Below are 15,819 nucleotides of genomic sequence, written 5' to 3'. Positions count from 1 at the left end.
TTTCTATCAAATCCTCTGGCATGAATATTTAAGGAGCAGCTGTGCTTCCCCAGCCTCCAAGAGCGAGCACCCCACAGCCTCCCTGGCACTGCTTTTCCTTCCAGGTCACCTATCTACAGAGGGTCACCTCTGTACTGAGTGTCCAAGCATACCTCGGTAGAAGCCAGAGAAACCCTCCCTTACCCCTCTGATTTTTTTTCTGAACCAATCAAGCAACCAAATGGCATCAGGCATATTAGTAGGAGAAAAGAACAAATTCCTTACGCGGAAGCGGAAATTAAAGTCAACGGGGGCTGAATGGATAAAGGTAACACAGGGGCTAAGGCATTTGCCTTGCGTGTGAACCCCCAACACTGCCAGGAGTAATCTATGAGCATAGAACCAGGAGTAAGCCTTGAGCCCAGGAAGATGTGGCCTAAACCCTCGGACGGGCACCAGTAACATCTCCATGAGTTACTGTAACAACAACAGTGAGACTTGTTACTGTTTTTGGCATATTGAATATGCCAGGGGTAGCTTGCTAGGCTTTGCCATGGGGGCACGATATTCTCGGTAGCTTGCCGGGCTTTCTGAGAGGGATGGAGGAATCGAACCAGGGTCGGCCTCGTGCAAGGTAAACACCTACACGCTGTGCTATTGCTCCATGATTTTGACCCTGGGTAGCTGAATATAGAAAGAAAACAGAGAAAGCAGAAAGCAAGGTTCATCACTAGAAATGAAGAGTTATAGAACTCTTCTGAGTTTTATGAACTCTTCCCAGGGCCGGGAGATGGTTCAGGGGCTAGAGCACCTGCCTTGCAAGCATGAGGCTGTGAGTTCATCTCCGATGCCACCCAGCAACTCTGCTCTCTGGGACCCCTGATGTTACAAGCAATTATGGGTTAAAGCACAAGCAGGTGTGTGTGAGCATCACAACTGGAAACGTGTGAGAACTATGTCCAGGAGACCATCCCCAGGAGAACCTGGGAGTGAACTCAGCAGCGACTCCAGAGAGCACTCGACACAGAATGTGCATGAGCACAGGAGCTGAAGCAGCAGCCTCCGGGGAGTCCCCGCTCGTCACTGTGACAAGACACCCGAAGGACGGGGAGGGGTGGGCTGACCACTCCTTCAAAGACCGAATGGAAGAGAAAAGGAGAAAGGAGGGAATACTTCTCAAGTATTTTTACAAAACCAGCGTAAATTTGATATCAAAACTTCACAATGCTGGGCTGGAGCAATAGCAAAGCGGGTAGGGCGTTTGCCTTGCACGTGGCCAACCTGGGTTCGATTCCCAGCATCCCATATGGTCCCCTGAGCACTGCCAGGAGTAATTCCTGAGTGCAGTCAGGAGTAACCCCTGTGCATCGCCAGATGTGACGCAAAAACACTTAAAAAAAAAAGCAAAAAAACAAAATACAAAACTTCACAATGCTATTAGTAGATCACTGTATCACTGTCGCTGTCCCGTTGTTCATCGATTTGCTCGAACAGGAGCCAGTAACTTCTCCATTCGTTCCTTTCACATTCAGGGTCAGGGGATTGAGGCCCATTATTGTTACTGTTTTTGGCATATCGGATACTCCACGGGTAGCTTGCCAGGCTCTGCCATGTGAGATTCTGCATCACTCTCTTTTGGGAGCTTTGTTTTATAGTCTCTGGATCTTGGCCAGTGATGAGATTACATGGCACCAGGAGCAGTTTGTGGGTGCCCTCCTCCACCCAGATCCCCTGTTTTCCAGTAGCTTGGCAGTCACACCTACAAACTGCCCCCACAAACTGTTAGGAGATATGTAATAAAAAATGTTTATTGCATCCTAAACAAAATGTCCACCAAATAAGTTCAGAAATCCATCAAGAGGAAAAGATAATATCATAAAATAGTATTTATTCCAAGAGTGCAATTTATTTTAACATTCAAATATCTATTAATGTAATTCATTAACAGAATAAAGGCGAAAATAATCTTAATAAATGGAGAAAAATAATCTGATGAAGTGATATATTCATGATATTTTTAAAAACTCTAGTAAATTAAGCACAAAATTTTTTTAATCTGATGGGAGTGTTATAAAAATCTAGTAGCACATATAATACTTAATAGTAAAATACTGAACATTTTTTCTTGAAGTAAGTAGGCAAGAAGGATGTCTTCATCATGCCTCCCATTTATCCTATACTTGTGGGTCTGCTCAGCGCAACAAGACATCAGAAAAAGAAGGAAAAAAAAGGTATCAGTAGAAAGGAAAAAAAACTTTCATGATTTACAGATAACATAATCAAACTTATGAAAAATACTAAAGATTCTGGGTTACCAATAAGAAAGTATATCTGCATTTACAGGACTACTGATGGAGGTTGAATGTACAAAAATCAATCTTATTTCTGTGTACCAGGAATAAAAAAAATAGAAAGTAAAAAAAATATTAAATAGCATTTACAATAGCATCAACTTTATCATATACCCAAAAATAAATTTACTAAAGTTGTGCAAGAACATCCACATGGAAAACTACAAAATGGCACTAAGAGACAATAAAGAAAACAAAATGCTGAAACTGGAGGGGATTGTGCTAAATAAAAAGGTCAGAAGGAGAAAGATAGACAGCAGATAAGCTCACTTGTGTGTGGAATATAGAGAAATAAGCAAAGGAAGGGACAAAGCCAAACTAAGTAAACCCTGGGACTGTAATCATAGAACTGAGGTTCCCAGGGCAGGCGAGGGTCTGTGGTGGAAGGATACTGATTAGTACTTGAGTAGTGGATGTGGTATGGCAACATATATTTTGAAGACGTATAAAATTTTACTGCTGGTGCTGGAGTGATTGTACACCAGGAAAGGGATTCTGAGGGTGGATTTGATTCCCGACACCTCATATGGTCTCCTGAGCCCCACCGTGAGTGATCTCAGAGCACAGAGCCAGGATTAAGTCAGTAGCATTGCCAGGTATGGCCGAAATCCCCCCCAAAATTGTACCCCCAAAACAACAGTCTGTAAAGTTAATGTTACTTCAATAAATTTTTCCTGAACTACTTGTGAAAGTTTTAATCAAGTACCATGCTGGGCTGGAGAGATAGTACAGAGGGTAGGGCATTTGCCTTACACGTGGCCAACTGAGGTTCCATCCCCGGCATCCCATATGGTCCCCTGAGCATCACCAGGAGTGATTCCTGAGTGCAGTCAGGAGTAATCCCTGAGCACTGTTGGGTATGACCAAAAATGCCCCCAAAATAAAAAATTTAAAAATATTAAAAATTTAAAGTACCATGCTGTGTGGATTGTGGGTTGAAAATTCATGATATAAGACAATATAAAACATAAGTTATTCTTATTTGTGGAGTATTTGGATTTGAGGACCATAAATGGTGGTACTCAGAAGCTATTCCTATCTCTGTGCTCAAGAGTGACCCCTTACAATGCTCCAGGGACAAAACGTGGTACCAGGGATTTGAACCAGGATTGCAGCTACTGTAGCCACATGCAAGGCTTCACCTCCTATCTCTCCCACTCAATATATTAATTATTTATCAACATGCTTTACAGTGCAAATATAGTTCTAATATAAACTCCAGCAAATTGAATTTTTGTGGACTTAACAAGCTTATTCTAATATTTACCCTGAAATATAAAGTGAAGGCCTAAGAAAAACCAAGGCTTGAAGAAGAATAAAGTTTAAAGACCACCAGATATCAAACATACACAGCTACAATAATTACAACCAGGTGATATTGTCTGCAAACAATGCAAAAGAGATCAGTGGAACAGAGTAGAAGATCCAAAACCAGATGTGGGTATACAAGCATTTGATTTATGACTAAGGCGACACTGAACATCAGTGTGGATACTATCATCATTTCAGTCAGCAGTGGTTAAACTATTGGAATTCCACTGGAAAATAAAAAACTTTACCCTTACTTCATTCTATATGCAAAATCAAATCCAGATTAATTATAAATAATTAGCAAACCAGAGAAAATCAACAATAGCAAGATATCTATTAGGTAACATGAAGGCACATCTTCAGAAAAAATAAGATTTCTAGAGAACTTATTTCAGGTTTCTAATAGGGGAGCATAACTACTCATATACCCTCAACCCAAGAATGGCCCACGTCTATTGGGGAAGGCAGTTCTCTTCCCCAGTGCACATCCTAGTCAAAAAGGATGCCCAGAAACAGTGAGGAAGGAAGGAGTCCTCAGTCTAGCCAGCTAGATCAACCAAATTAATTCTGACAGTCAATGGGATGACAGACAGATGCTGCATCCATTCACCCTCACCCATATAACTAGAAGAAATTTCTTAAATGTGACACACTAGCATTAATAATAAAGAAAAAGACTGATAAATTACTAAATTGAAATTAAGAATGTGTGTTATTTGTAAGCCACTTTTTCAAAAATTTATGTTGTTGAAAAATACCATTCAGAAAAAATAAAAAGCCACAGGGAAAATATAATTGACTATAGTAAGCAACAAAGGACCTTATTTATTTTACCTGGTGTGTTGGGGGGTCACACTGACAGTCACACACAGACCCCTAACTCTGTGCTTAGGGGTCACTCCTAGAAGTGAAGAACCATGCAGTCTTGGGAAACAAACCTGAGTCTCCTGCACTCAGTCTGTTAAATTCTGCCTCTCCAGCCCAGGACTTTAAACTTGAATTCTTTTAGTCAACATGCACAAAATAAATAGATCAACAGACAAGGACTAGAACAGGATCTTCATAATATAGGAAATCAACAGCTAATAAAAACATATAGAAGTACTCAACCTTATTATTCATCAGGGAAATGGAAATTAAAACCAAAATGATGCAGTAAGATGAAAAAAGAAAGAAAGAAATGACAATATTAACACTGGGGAAGATGAGAAGTAACACAGCACTGCTAAAAGGAATTTCTATTGTTAAAATAACTTTGCAAATTTGTTTGATCATATTTGCTTTGGTAAAATATAAACATACCTGATGCCTGTGAAATTTCAGTCCAGGTATATACTCAAGAAATATATACATATGTGTATCAAAAGATAGGTTCAAGAATGTTTCTCAGAGTGAAATTCCTAATTGCGCCCAGCTAGATACTACCCATATTACCACCAATAGTAGAATGGATTACCTGTAATATAGTAATATAGTATTGCATAGCAATGAAAAATGGACAAAGTTTTGAGAGAGAAAAAGAGCTGCCCAAGAGTCCCCAGCTGGGCCAGTTTCCAGATGCTTTGAGTCTTACCAGACCAAGCCTGGAAAACCTTTCGCAGCACTCTGGCGGTAGCCACTAACTGAAGGGCAAAAGCAAGAGAAACCTTGAGAGAAAACAACCTCGCTGGGTCACTCCAGGCCTCTTTTCATGAGCAAAATTAATTTTTGTAGCTAGTCATCACAATAAATGTTGCACAGCAATAGACAGCTGGAATAAATCTTGCTGTATTTAGGGAGGAAGAAAAACAGAATGTGTGCTTTCTATACCTCCTAAAAATACTTAACAACATTTAGTTTGTGAAGATCCCTCTAAAAACTATTTTTTACAACTAGAGTTATAAATAGAACAAGAGATGTGTAAGGTAAACTTAAAAACTTTGGGGAAAGCTAGATTTTTCCATTTCTACTGCCATTAATTAAATCTTAATCATAATATGTAAGGAAAAACAGTGAAAATATCTTGTATTGCTGACTTCATGGATCCTTTCAGACAGCTCAAAGAAACGAGATAGGTAGAAGACCCAGATGGTTTAATGAGCATTTACTCAGTGCCATGCCATGTCCCAGGTGCTTTACCTAAAGCAGCTCATTTAACCCTCCCAAGTTCCCTGTGAGGGAGACTTTTTTCCTCCTAATCCCCACTTTACAGATGAGACTCAGAGAGGCTATGTAACTTGCCCAAGATTCTGCAATTTATAGAAGACAGAATCTGTGCTTTTGTACTTTTGGAGGCCTTCTGCTGGAAGGGAGGTTGGTGAGGGGACTTTCTAAAAGTCACCTGGCGTCCAAGGAATAGCTGCAGCTCTGGAACATTCTATGTATGCTCTTGGACTGGGAGCCTTTCTGTGGAGAAGCCAGCTGTGCAGACAATGACAATTCTGTGAATATTAACATGGCCAGAGAAAAGACAAAGCATTGATCCCCAGAGTCCACAAGTGTGGGCTGGAGCCACGGGGGCTTGTCATAACTTGGAAGAAGTTCTGGAGAGGAATTCTAAAAGCTGTGGAAAGAAAAGAAAAAAGAATTTCAGCACCACGGTTCCAGAGCATTCGCCACACTTCAAGGGTTCTTTTCATGGTTTATGAAACAATGGTTTCAGGAGAATTTTGAGCCACTTCATTCTAGAATACTAGTCAAGACTAGCCCAACTAGTCTACGATTGCTCCAGCCCCAGGAGTAATATTTTTTTAAAATTAAAAGATTAAATAAAACTATATCTATAGGGGCTGGAGCAATAGCACAGCAGTAGGGCATTTGCCTTGCATGTAGACGACCCAGGTTCAATTCCCAGCATCCCATATGGTCCCCTGAGCACTCCATTCCTGAGTGCAGAGCCAAGAGTAACCCCTGTGCACCACTGGGTGTGACCCAAAAAGAAAAAAAAACATATATATATATATATATATTAAAAGATCTTAAAAAACCTCTAGGGCCTGAGAGATACAGCAGGCAGAGCGCTTGCCTTGCACAAGGCTGACCCCCGTCCAGTCCCCACTGTCACCACATAGGTTTGTCTTAGGGGCAGAGGGTAGGCTCTGGTCCCAGGCCTAACACTGCAGGGTCCCCTTAGCACTGCCGCTCTGTCCTAAAACCAACAAGAGAAAAAAAGAAGAATGCATCTGCTTTCCTGCCTGGGGGCCATGACTGGCAATGGTAAAAGCTTGACCATCTCTGCATGAGACACACCCCGGAAAGACAGGCTGCATCTACGGTGCTCAGAGGAGGGACGCAGGTAACTCACACAGCCCAGAGGTCTGGGCCACGGGGAGGAAGGCAGAGTGTCAGGCCGGGGCTGCTATGCAGGACTAGTATTTGACTGCAATCCATATGTGTGCATACACTTGGAAACATGACACATGTACACATGTGCAGCTGATGAAATGCTCTTGACTGTTAAAGTGATAGGAACAGAGCAGGTGTTAGAATCAAAGGACCTGGCATCACAGAGTTATAAGGCACTTTAAGAGAAATAGCCTCTGCTGCCTTGCTCTCAAAGCCCGAATCAACCTGACATCATCTGTTATATTTCTTTTACTCCCTGTTCAATCATTCATAATAACTTTTCTTTTGCTCCCTGTCTAATTACTTCTAACTCTACTTCTCTGTGAGGCAATCCATTGCCAGTGTGGAGCTGAAATCCTTTTGATAACTTGCAGCCTTTAATTTCACCAAACTAAGGCAAATGTGAAGGCATAACCTTGGTCTGTCTAACTCGGCTAGTAATCTTCAGTTCTCTCAGCTGTTACGCATGATTACACATGATCCTATTACTCCGCATAGTACCAAATATCAGATACGATGCCCTGATCCATTAGTCTGTATCTTATCAACTGTTTTTCATTTCTTAATTTAAATAAGAGAGAGAAAGGAAGCAATATATTCTTCCAAACCACAGTTCACAGACCTTGAAAACAAACAAAAAAGGCCATATTTTCTACCCCTTTCAAATGCTCTGTTATCGGGCACCCCTTTTCTCATCATATAGCCCACTGTAGACTTGCATTCACTAAGTATCTCCTCTAAGTAAAGAACCAAATGAAGCATGGTAGAGAGGGTCCACAGAATTACACGTGAGCGGTTTAGTGTGGGCAGATTGACAGAGTCCAGCTGGAAGATGCTGCCATGAATGTGTCCAGCCTGGGCCTTGGTTAAAGAAGCAGCATTCATTCGAGTCCACTCTCAGTGCCAGCTGAATTGGAAAAGCCAAGCCCCATTCGAAAATGAGTTCCAGTGGAAACTCCAGGTTTTGCTGGCCTTACATTGAACTGGTTTCAGGGACAAGAGCTGCTGTCAGCCTGATGAGGTTATGTTATTCTCTCAGGGGCAGAAGTGATCATAGACAGGTATTGTGCTGGAATGAATAGTAATGAACTGAAAGTCTTTGTAACTGAAAAAGTGGGAAAGATGGTGAATGGGATCCTGCTCTACACAGGAACCAAATGGTAAATTGCTACCCGCCCAAAAGGACTGTGCTTATTCAGTACAGTGAGTAACCATAGCCAGATTGTGAAGGCAATTCCAATGTCAGAGAAATGAGCTAAGGGTTTGATCGAGGGCACCACACAGCTGCAAGAGTGCCCCTTGAGAACAGAGCCAGCAACAGCGCCAGAGCACTCCAGGAAAGGTCCTCAAATAAACAACAGATAGAAATAAAATTCTAGAAAAGGATTTTTGGCTTACATTATCCCATTACTGGAGCCATAGAAATAGTACAGGAATTCAAGCTCTTGTCTTGCATGAGACCAACACCAGTTCCATCCCCAGCCAAAGCATTGCCAGGAATTACCCCTGAGCTAGGAGTCAGGAGTAAGCCTTGGGCACAGTCACAAGTAGCACCAAGACAGAAAAAAAGAAAAATCTCCATCATCCTAAACCAAATTTAAAATCAAATGAAATTTGGACTGGAGAGATTATCAATGGGCTAAATCACCTGTTTTGGTCCCCAGAGGAAGCTCTGAGCACCATGGGTTGTAATCCAAAAAGTGGAAAGGAGGAACAAAAGAGAAGGTAAGAGCTGCCGCCGAGATGTAACCCCAGGGGCCTCACGTGTGTGCGGCCTCTCCGCAGCCGCAAGAGCGTGAATCCAGACCCAGCTAAACTACTTTCGGCATGGGCAGCTCCTCGCAGAATGTCTCCAGCCTGAGAACTAAACTGCGGCCCCATGCCCACCCAGGAGGGGAAAGGTATTTCTCTCTCTTGCCTCTTCCTTTCCAGGGATGAAAGGTGTGGTGACTGCCATATTATGACAACCACAGATGGGATTTACGACAAAAACTGCAGCAAAAGGACTCGAGAGTGTTCTTGGGAAGGTGGGTGGCACCGGCCCCTCCTGCCGCTGAGATGTGACCCCGGGGGCCGCACGTGTGTGCAGCCTCTCCGCAGCTGCATGAGCGTGAATCCAGACCCAGCTGAACCAAATTCAACATGGGCAGCTCCTTGCAGAATGTCTCCAGCCTGAGAACTAAGCCGCAGCCCCATGCCTGCCCAGGAGGGGAAAGGTATTTCTCTCTCTCGCCTCTTCCTTTCCAGGGATGAAGGGTGTGGTGACCGCCATATTATGACGATCACAGATGGGGTTTACAAGCTTGCAATGATCCAATATCTGGAAGAAATCTCCCTGGACTTAGTTGCTAAAGTACAGAAATCCAAAACCACGCGTGACCTCATATCTCTTCACAACAGGTCTGACTCTAGTGGGGTACTCCTAACAATAATAGTGAGGTTTGTATTGAAATATTGATGTAACCAAGGTAAACAGAAAGTAAAGTGAAACTTATCAGTTACAAGGGGGGGGGGCGGGATAGGAGGTGTACTGTGTGGTGTTTTTTTTTGGTGGTGGGATATGGGCACTGGTGAAGGGATGGTTGTTTCAGCATTGTACTACTGAGACTTAAGCCTGAAAGCATTGTAATTTTCCACATGGTGATTCAATAAAATAAAATTCTTATTAAAAAAAAAAGAAGAGAAGGTAAGAGAGAAACATATTTATAATAAAAAAGAAGAAAAACACAGAGAACCTAAAAGAGGGGAAATTAACTGAGAAGAACAGGTTCATTTCTTCTCAAGAACACCTACCTGGCTGGCTGAAGAGATAGCAAGGGGTTAAGGAGCTAGCTCTGTATGCTGGAGGCTCTAGTTTGATGCTGACACCACATATGGTCCCCTGGACCCCACTGGGAGTGATTCCAGAGCACAGAGCAAGAGTAAACCCTGAGTGCAGTTGGATGTGGCCCCAAAACCAGGCCACAAATATAATCCCCTTTGAGCCCTAGCTGTGACCTTGGCTGTCGGTATAACCTTGTCCCAAATTTGGCAAGCCACTTGCTCGCTCAAAGTGCCCACTGGCCTACTTTGCAAAGGCAATCCCCACCGGGTAGGTGAGCAAGTGCCCTCACGGTTTGCAGCCGCCCAGAGCGAGCAGCTCTCTGCAAGGGCAGGTGACACTACCTTCTTGGCAGCCGTTCAGTTCCTTGAAGCAGAGTTTGGCCCTTCCCAGACCCCAGACCCCTCCCCAGCGCTGGTGGCAGGAAGTGGCCTTCTGAGCAGCACTTACCGGGGCTCCAGGTCGGCTCCCCTCACCTCATGTACTCCCCATCGCTGCGGTAGTCCATGAACGACTCCGACTCGGACACCTCTGCAAAATCCTCCAGCACCAGGCTGGTAGAGTCATCGCTCAGAACGCCACTCCTGGGCCTGGGGACCCACACTGGGGAACGAGGTGTTGGGGCGCCAGTGGCTGCGGGAGGGGGCACTCTCGGGGTGTTTTCTTGGACGGAGGTGAGAGCAGCTGGAGGCGGGATCCTGGAGGGCTCCTGGAGTCCCTCATTTTCCTTCTCCGGCTCGGGCCCTGCGTCCTGGGCTGCGTCCGCGGCTGCGTCCTGGGCTGTGGGACCCAGGACGCGATAGAGACTAGGCAGCCGGATGTCGAAGCGCATGGCAAACTTGGAGAAGACCTTGTGGTTGACGGCATAGAGCTTCTCCGAGATGTCATAGCCCAGCAGGGCAGCAAAGAGGCGGGAGATGTACCGATCTTTCCTCAGAAGAACTTGGAGGCTTTTTCGGGGCCAGGAGATGTAGCTACATTCAGTCTCAGCAGTTAGGGTGACCTGAGGGGTCAGGAGAAAGTGAAGGATTAAGCTACCAAAGGTGGGACAGAGATGTAGGAGAGGGACTAAAGTATTTGCCTGCAAGTGCCCATCTACTCCACCACAGACACTGTCTATGGTCCGCTGAGCAAGGCCAGGAGTGATCCCTGAACACTGTCGGATGTGGCCTTCCAAAATTAGCAACAAAAAATCCCATTAAGATCTGTCCTAGCGGGGCTGGAGCAATAGCACAGCGGGTAGGGTGTTTGCCTTGCACGCAGCCGACCCGGGTTTGATTCCCAGCATCCCATATGGTCCCCTGAGCACCGCCAGGAGTAATTCCTGAGTGCAGAGCCAGGAGTAACCCCTGTGCATCGCCAGGTGTGACCCAAAAAGCAAAAATAAATAAATAAATAAATAAGATCTGTCCTAGGGACTGGAGCGATAGCACAGTGGGTAGGGCGTTTGACTTGCACACTGCTGACTGGATTCGATTCCCAGCATCCCATATGGTCCCCTGAGCACCGCCAGGGGTAATTTCTGAGTGCAGAGCCAGGAGCAACCCCTGTGCATTGCCGAGTGTGACCCAAAAAGCCAAAAAAAAAAAAAAACCAAACAAACATCTGTCCATGCTAGGCATGGAGCCTGGCCAGGGGTTGCACTTCTGCTGATTGAGGTGTGGGGGGCCTTTAAAACCTCCTGGGGAGGAATGACTGCTACCTGTGAACTCTGGTAATCTCACTCGAGTCCAAAACTCCTTTCACTCACTGGCCCACTGCCTGCTTTGACTGCTCTAAACACAAGAGTGAAGAGCTGAAGAGCTTGTGTTTTGTTTTGTTCTGTTTTTGGTTTTTTTGTTTTGTTTTGTTTTGGCCACACCTGCAGCTGTTCAGGGCCTTTTCCCAGCTCTGCGCACAGTGATCAGTCCTAGCAGTGCTCAGGGGGTCATACAGAAGCCAGGGGTCATATTCGGCATGCAAAACAAGAGCCTTGCCTAGAAGACTATGTCTCCAGCCCCAACAGAAGACTTTTTTGATGGGGTGTGCCACATCATATCAAGCACACAGTACACTGGCCTAAGACTCGGGCTTGCTCTTGACTTGACCACCACAAAGTAACCAAACAGACCTGATGACTAACCTCAGAGAAAGGGGACTGAGGAAGAGGACCTCTGAGAGCACATTTCTTCTCCCAGCTCCTAGTCCTAAACTGAAAGCAGCCTACTGTCATTTAGGTAGTCATCGAGGAAATTTCAAGCATATACCATGCATCATGCTGCAGCGGTGAATCTCCCCGCATGGGAGAGATTTCTTGTTAGAACGATGAGGAGTGGAAAAACTAGGGCTAAAGTAGAAACTGCTTAGAATAGTAAAGAAAAAGAGCTGGGCTGGAAACATAGTGCAAATGTTAAGGCACTTGTGTGTGGCTGAACTTGGTTCAAATTCCCAGTACCACATACATTCCCTTAAGCATCACTAGGGATCGCTCCTGAGCACAAGGCCAAGAGTCCCTGAGCACCACTGAATGTGGTACAAAGCTGAAAATGAAGAAAGAAAAGGGAAAGAAGGAAGGAAGGAAGGAAGGAAGGAAGGAAGGAAGGAAGGAAGGAAGGAAGGAAGGAAGGAAGGAAGGAAGGAAGGAAGGAAGATAGGAAGGAAGGAAGGAAGGAAGGAAGGAAGGAAGGAAGGAAGGAAAAGAGAGAGAGGGAGGGAGGAATTAAAGAAGAAGGGAGAGAGGGAGGGAGGAAAGAGGAAAGGAGAAACAAGGAAAAGAAGTCACCCTATTCCTGGACCTCTCATACTTTACACCACCAATATACCAAGAGTAGCGCACCACATTTGATTGGAAAGGCAACTAATTTTAGGGGGAAATATATTTATACAGATATAGATAAAAGCACAAAGGCTCAACCTTTAATAACATGCTACTAATCTCTTATAGAAGGGCTTAACGGCTCCTGGGTAAAATTTAATAAGCTTCACACACTTTCCTCTAAGAAACCTTTTTTGGATCATTTTTAGCATACTATTCATAACTGTAGCACTGTGACACTGTTGTCCCATTGTTCATCGATTTGCTTGAGCGGGCAACAGTAACGTTTCCATTGTGAGACTTCTTATTACTGTTTTTGGCATATCGAATATGCCATGGGTAACTTGCCAGGCTCTGCCGTGTGGGCAGGATACTCTCGGTAGCTTGCCGGGCTCTCCAAGAGGGACAGAGGAATCGAACCTGGGTCGGCCGTGTGCAAGGCAAACACCCTATCCACTGTACTATTGCTCCAGTCCACTATGCATAACAAGCAATACAAAATAAATTATTTCTGTTCTGCTTTGGGGACAGGGTTTGGGGCTCGGGATGGAAACATTTGAAATATGGTGGTGGAAAGGTATAATAGTGATGGGATTGGTGTTTAAATATTAAATGCAATCAAATATTGTGAACAACTTTATAAAAATAAAATAAAATTTAAAAAATAAAATAAAGTGTTACTATCTTCAAATTTTCATCTTTCTCTTAAACCAATGTGTCCCTAGCAGTGGACACTACCATTTTGCTTGCCAATGATGGCTGAGGTGCTATGGCTGTCAGTCAGCTTTGACAAGGTTCAAGCCTATGGACTTCACCCTGTTCTTGGACATATTTTCTTTCCTTGGTTCCCAGAATTCTGTACTCACTCTGACTTGATCACCTGATAGCTACTTTCAGGCTTCCTTTGTATCTTTGTCTTCTGAAAACCAGAGTATCCTAGAGGCTCGGTTTTTAACTCCTTTCTGTGTGTAAACTCACTCTGATCTTGTGCAACCCAAAGGCTTTAAATATCACTGATGCTCCAACTCCCACACTGATCTCAAGCTCAGACCTCATTCCTTCATTCCAGAGTCAAGTGTCCAGCTGCCTGTGTGGCATATCCATTTAAATGTCCAAAGATGATGCAAATTTCATATATCCCACACTGTACTTCCTCTCCTTGCCTGCATCTGTGCTGTCTGCAACCTTCTAATAACATTCAGTAGCAGCTCAGCCCTTCCCATGAGGAATGCCTAGAAGATCTCTGCTCAGGTCAATAGCCTTGGGATCACCCTTGCCCCTCATTCTTTCATGCACCACCTCCTACGCATTCAGGAATTCTTCTAGCTCTATCTAGAGAATCGAGGTGCTCTGGCCTACATAATGTGGCTTCTGGTCATCTCTACCACTTCAGCTATTCTCTCCCTTGCTCTGTTGGATCTGCCCTCATCTCCTTTTTGTACCTCATACATGTTAGCTCCCCTCACCCACTGGGTCTCAGCACCTCAAACTTTTTCCTCAGAGATCACCTACTCAGCAAAGGCTTTATGATCACACTATTTAAAACCAAAACTCCATGGGCTAGGGCGATAACACAGAGGGTAGGGCATTTGCCTTGTATGCAGCCGACCCAGGTTCGATTCCCAGCATCCCACATGGTCCCCTGAGCACCACCAGGGATAATTCCTCAGTGCAGAGCCAGGAGTAACCCCTGAGCATCGCTGGGTGTGACCCAAAAAGCAAAAAAAAAAACAACAACCAAAAAACCCACAACTCCAGGGCCAGGAGGTAGAACAGCAGTTAGTGGCAGGCCCCATACCTTATGATTCATCTGTGTCTCTCAGTACAGCTTTGGGGGCCCAGCACCAGAAAGGCCAAGCAGTATCCTAATTCAAGGATCAATGCAAACATCATTCCAACAGCCCAGTTGGCCCAGGCCCCCAGCCAAATCTTATGAGGTTCTCCCAAATTAAATAAACTTTAACTCCCTGACACTACCTTTCTTCATATGTAGTTTACTTCTTTTAATATATAATATACTTGCTCCATGGCAAATTTTTAGCATGTCCCTTATTGTATTATAAATTGCACAGTGATAGGTACGATATGCTCCAAGCATCTTTAAAAGCGTCTGGTACAGAAGACATGCCCAATAAATAAGACTAATGTAAATAAATCCATTTTTCATATTCTCAAACAATATTGTCAGATAATATCTCTTTCTTATATCCCATATATAATCCTTCCCCAAATATATTCAAGAAATATGTCTATTGTCTGGTTCCCACATAAATTTATGCACCTGTCAGTAATAAAGTTTGACAAGCTTTATTTTAATTCTCTTAGGTTAAATGGATTCAATTCAACATGTGAAGCCTGGATCCAGTAAAACACGATACGAATTAGAGAAATATAATGATGGTTTCTGTGTGCTATGTTCTTGGAGATTAAAGATAGGGCCACAATGCTGAGCAGTGGATAAATTCTTATTTACTGAAACTGTTGAGAGGTGTGATGGAATCTTGATTCACTTTATTAAACGAGAACTATGATGCTGGCAGTCAGCAAAGTCTATGCAATTGCGAAAGGCAAGGACAGGATGAACTGTAACTCAGGAAAACACTTGACCTTTGCAAAGAGGAAATAGGAATTTACACAGCCAATGGCCGTGTGTGGATCTCATTGCTCCCGAGGAGGTAAACACTAAAAATATAAGCAGGGCCCACACTACAGACTCGAGGCCATCTGGGGTTACAGCCCTGCCTGTGGGGCATCACTCAGGGGAGGACACAGGCTTACCCACCACCTGCTCCACTGTTCCAAACACAGCCTGGCGTGGTTACTCCCTTCTGACTCAGCCTTCCAGCAGTCTCATGCCTTGGCCATTCTCAGAGGGAGACTAGGGGTGTGTGTGTGTGTGTGTGTGTGTGTGTGTGTGTGTGTGTATGTGTGTGTGTGTGTGTGTGAGAAATGTCTGGGGAGGAACATCCTGGAGGGGGCCTGTGGTTGCCCTTGACAGCTGAACCAGGCCCTGTCCTGAGTTCGCGGGTAGGCGGAAGCATGCCTGGCCAGGTGGCTTGGCTGCTGTGCATCTATTCTGGGCTCTACTCCAAGGCGAGCCCAAGGGACTCCCTGAGAGAAGGGATGGGAGAACATAAGGCCCAGCCATGGAAAACTGTCCGGACAAGGCTGTGTCCAGAATGTGTGCGTGGGTGTGTGTGTCGAGGGGGGGTGTGGGTGTGAGTGCATGTCACTTCCAT

At 44.5% G+C, this 15,819-nt stretch overlaps 2 protein-coding genes across 2 annotated transcripts in view; one reads left to right on the top strand and one right to left on the bottom strand.

Annotated features, from left to right (window-relative positions):
• Positions 1–8,659, top strand: part of PLA1A (phospholipase A1 member A) — a 54,088-nt gene extending 45,429 nt beyond the window's left edge. The window contains exon 13 of the transcript XR_008628521.1: positions 8,630–8,659. The gene's annotated coding sequence lies outside the window, so the exon portion shown is untranslated. The remainder of the gene's footprint in view (positions 1–8,629) is intronic.
• The window catches only part of POPDC2 (popeye domain containing 2), a 20,056-nt gene continuing 10,251 nt past the window's right edge, over positions 6,015–15,819 (bottom strand). The window contains exons 3-4 of the mRNA XM_055126567.1: positions 10,237–10,789; positions 6,015–6,183 (exon numbers count right to left, since the gene is read on the bottom strand). Coding sequence (XP_054982542.1) covers positions 10,259–10,789 — 531 coding nt within the window. The 3' untranslated portion in view covers positions 6,015–6,183; positions 10,237–10,258. The remainder of the gene's footprint in view (positions 6,184–10,236; positions 10,790–15,819) is intronic.

Source organism: Sorex araneus, chromosome 2 (genome assembly GCF_027595985.1).
Source record: "Sorex araneus isolate mSorAra2 chromosome 2, mSorAra2.pri, whole genome shotgun sequence".
In the NCBI taxonomy this organism is placed as follows: Eukaryota; Metazoa; Chordata; class Mammalia; order Eulipotyphla; family Soricidae; genus Sorex; species Sorex araneus.
This window is presented reverse-complemented; position numbering and strand designations above follow the sequence as displayed.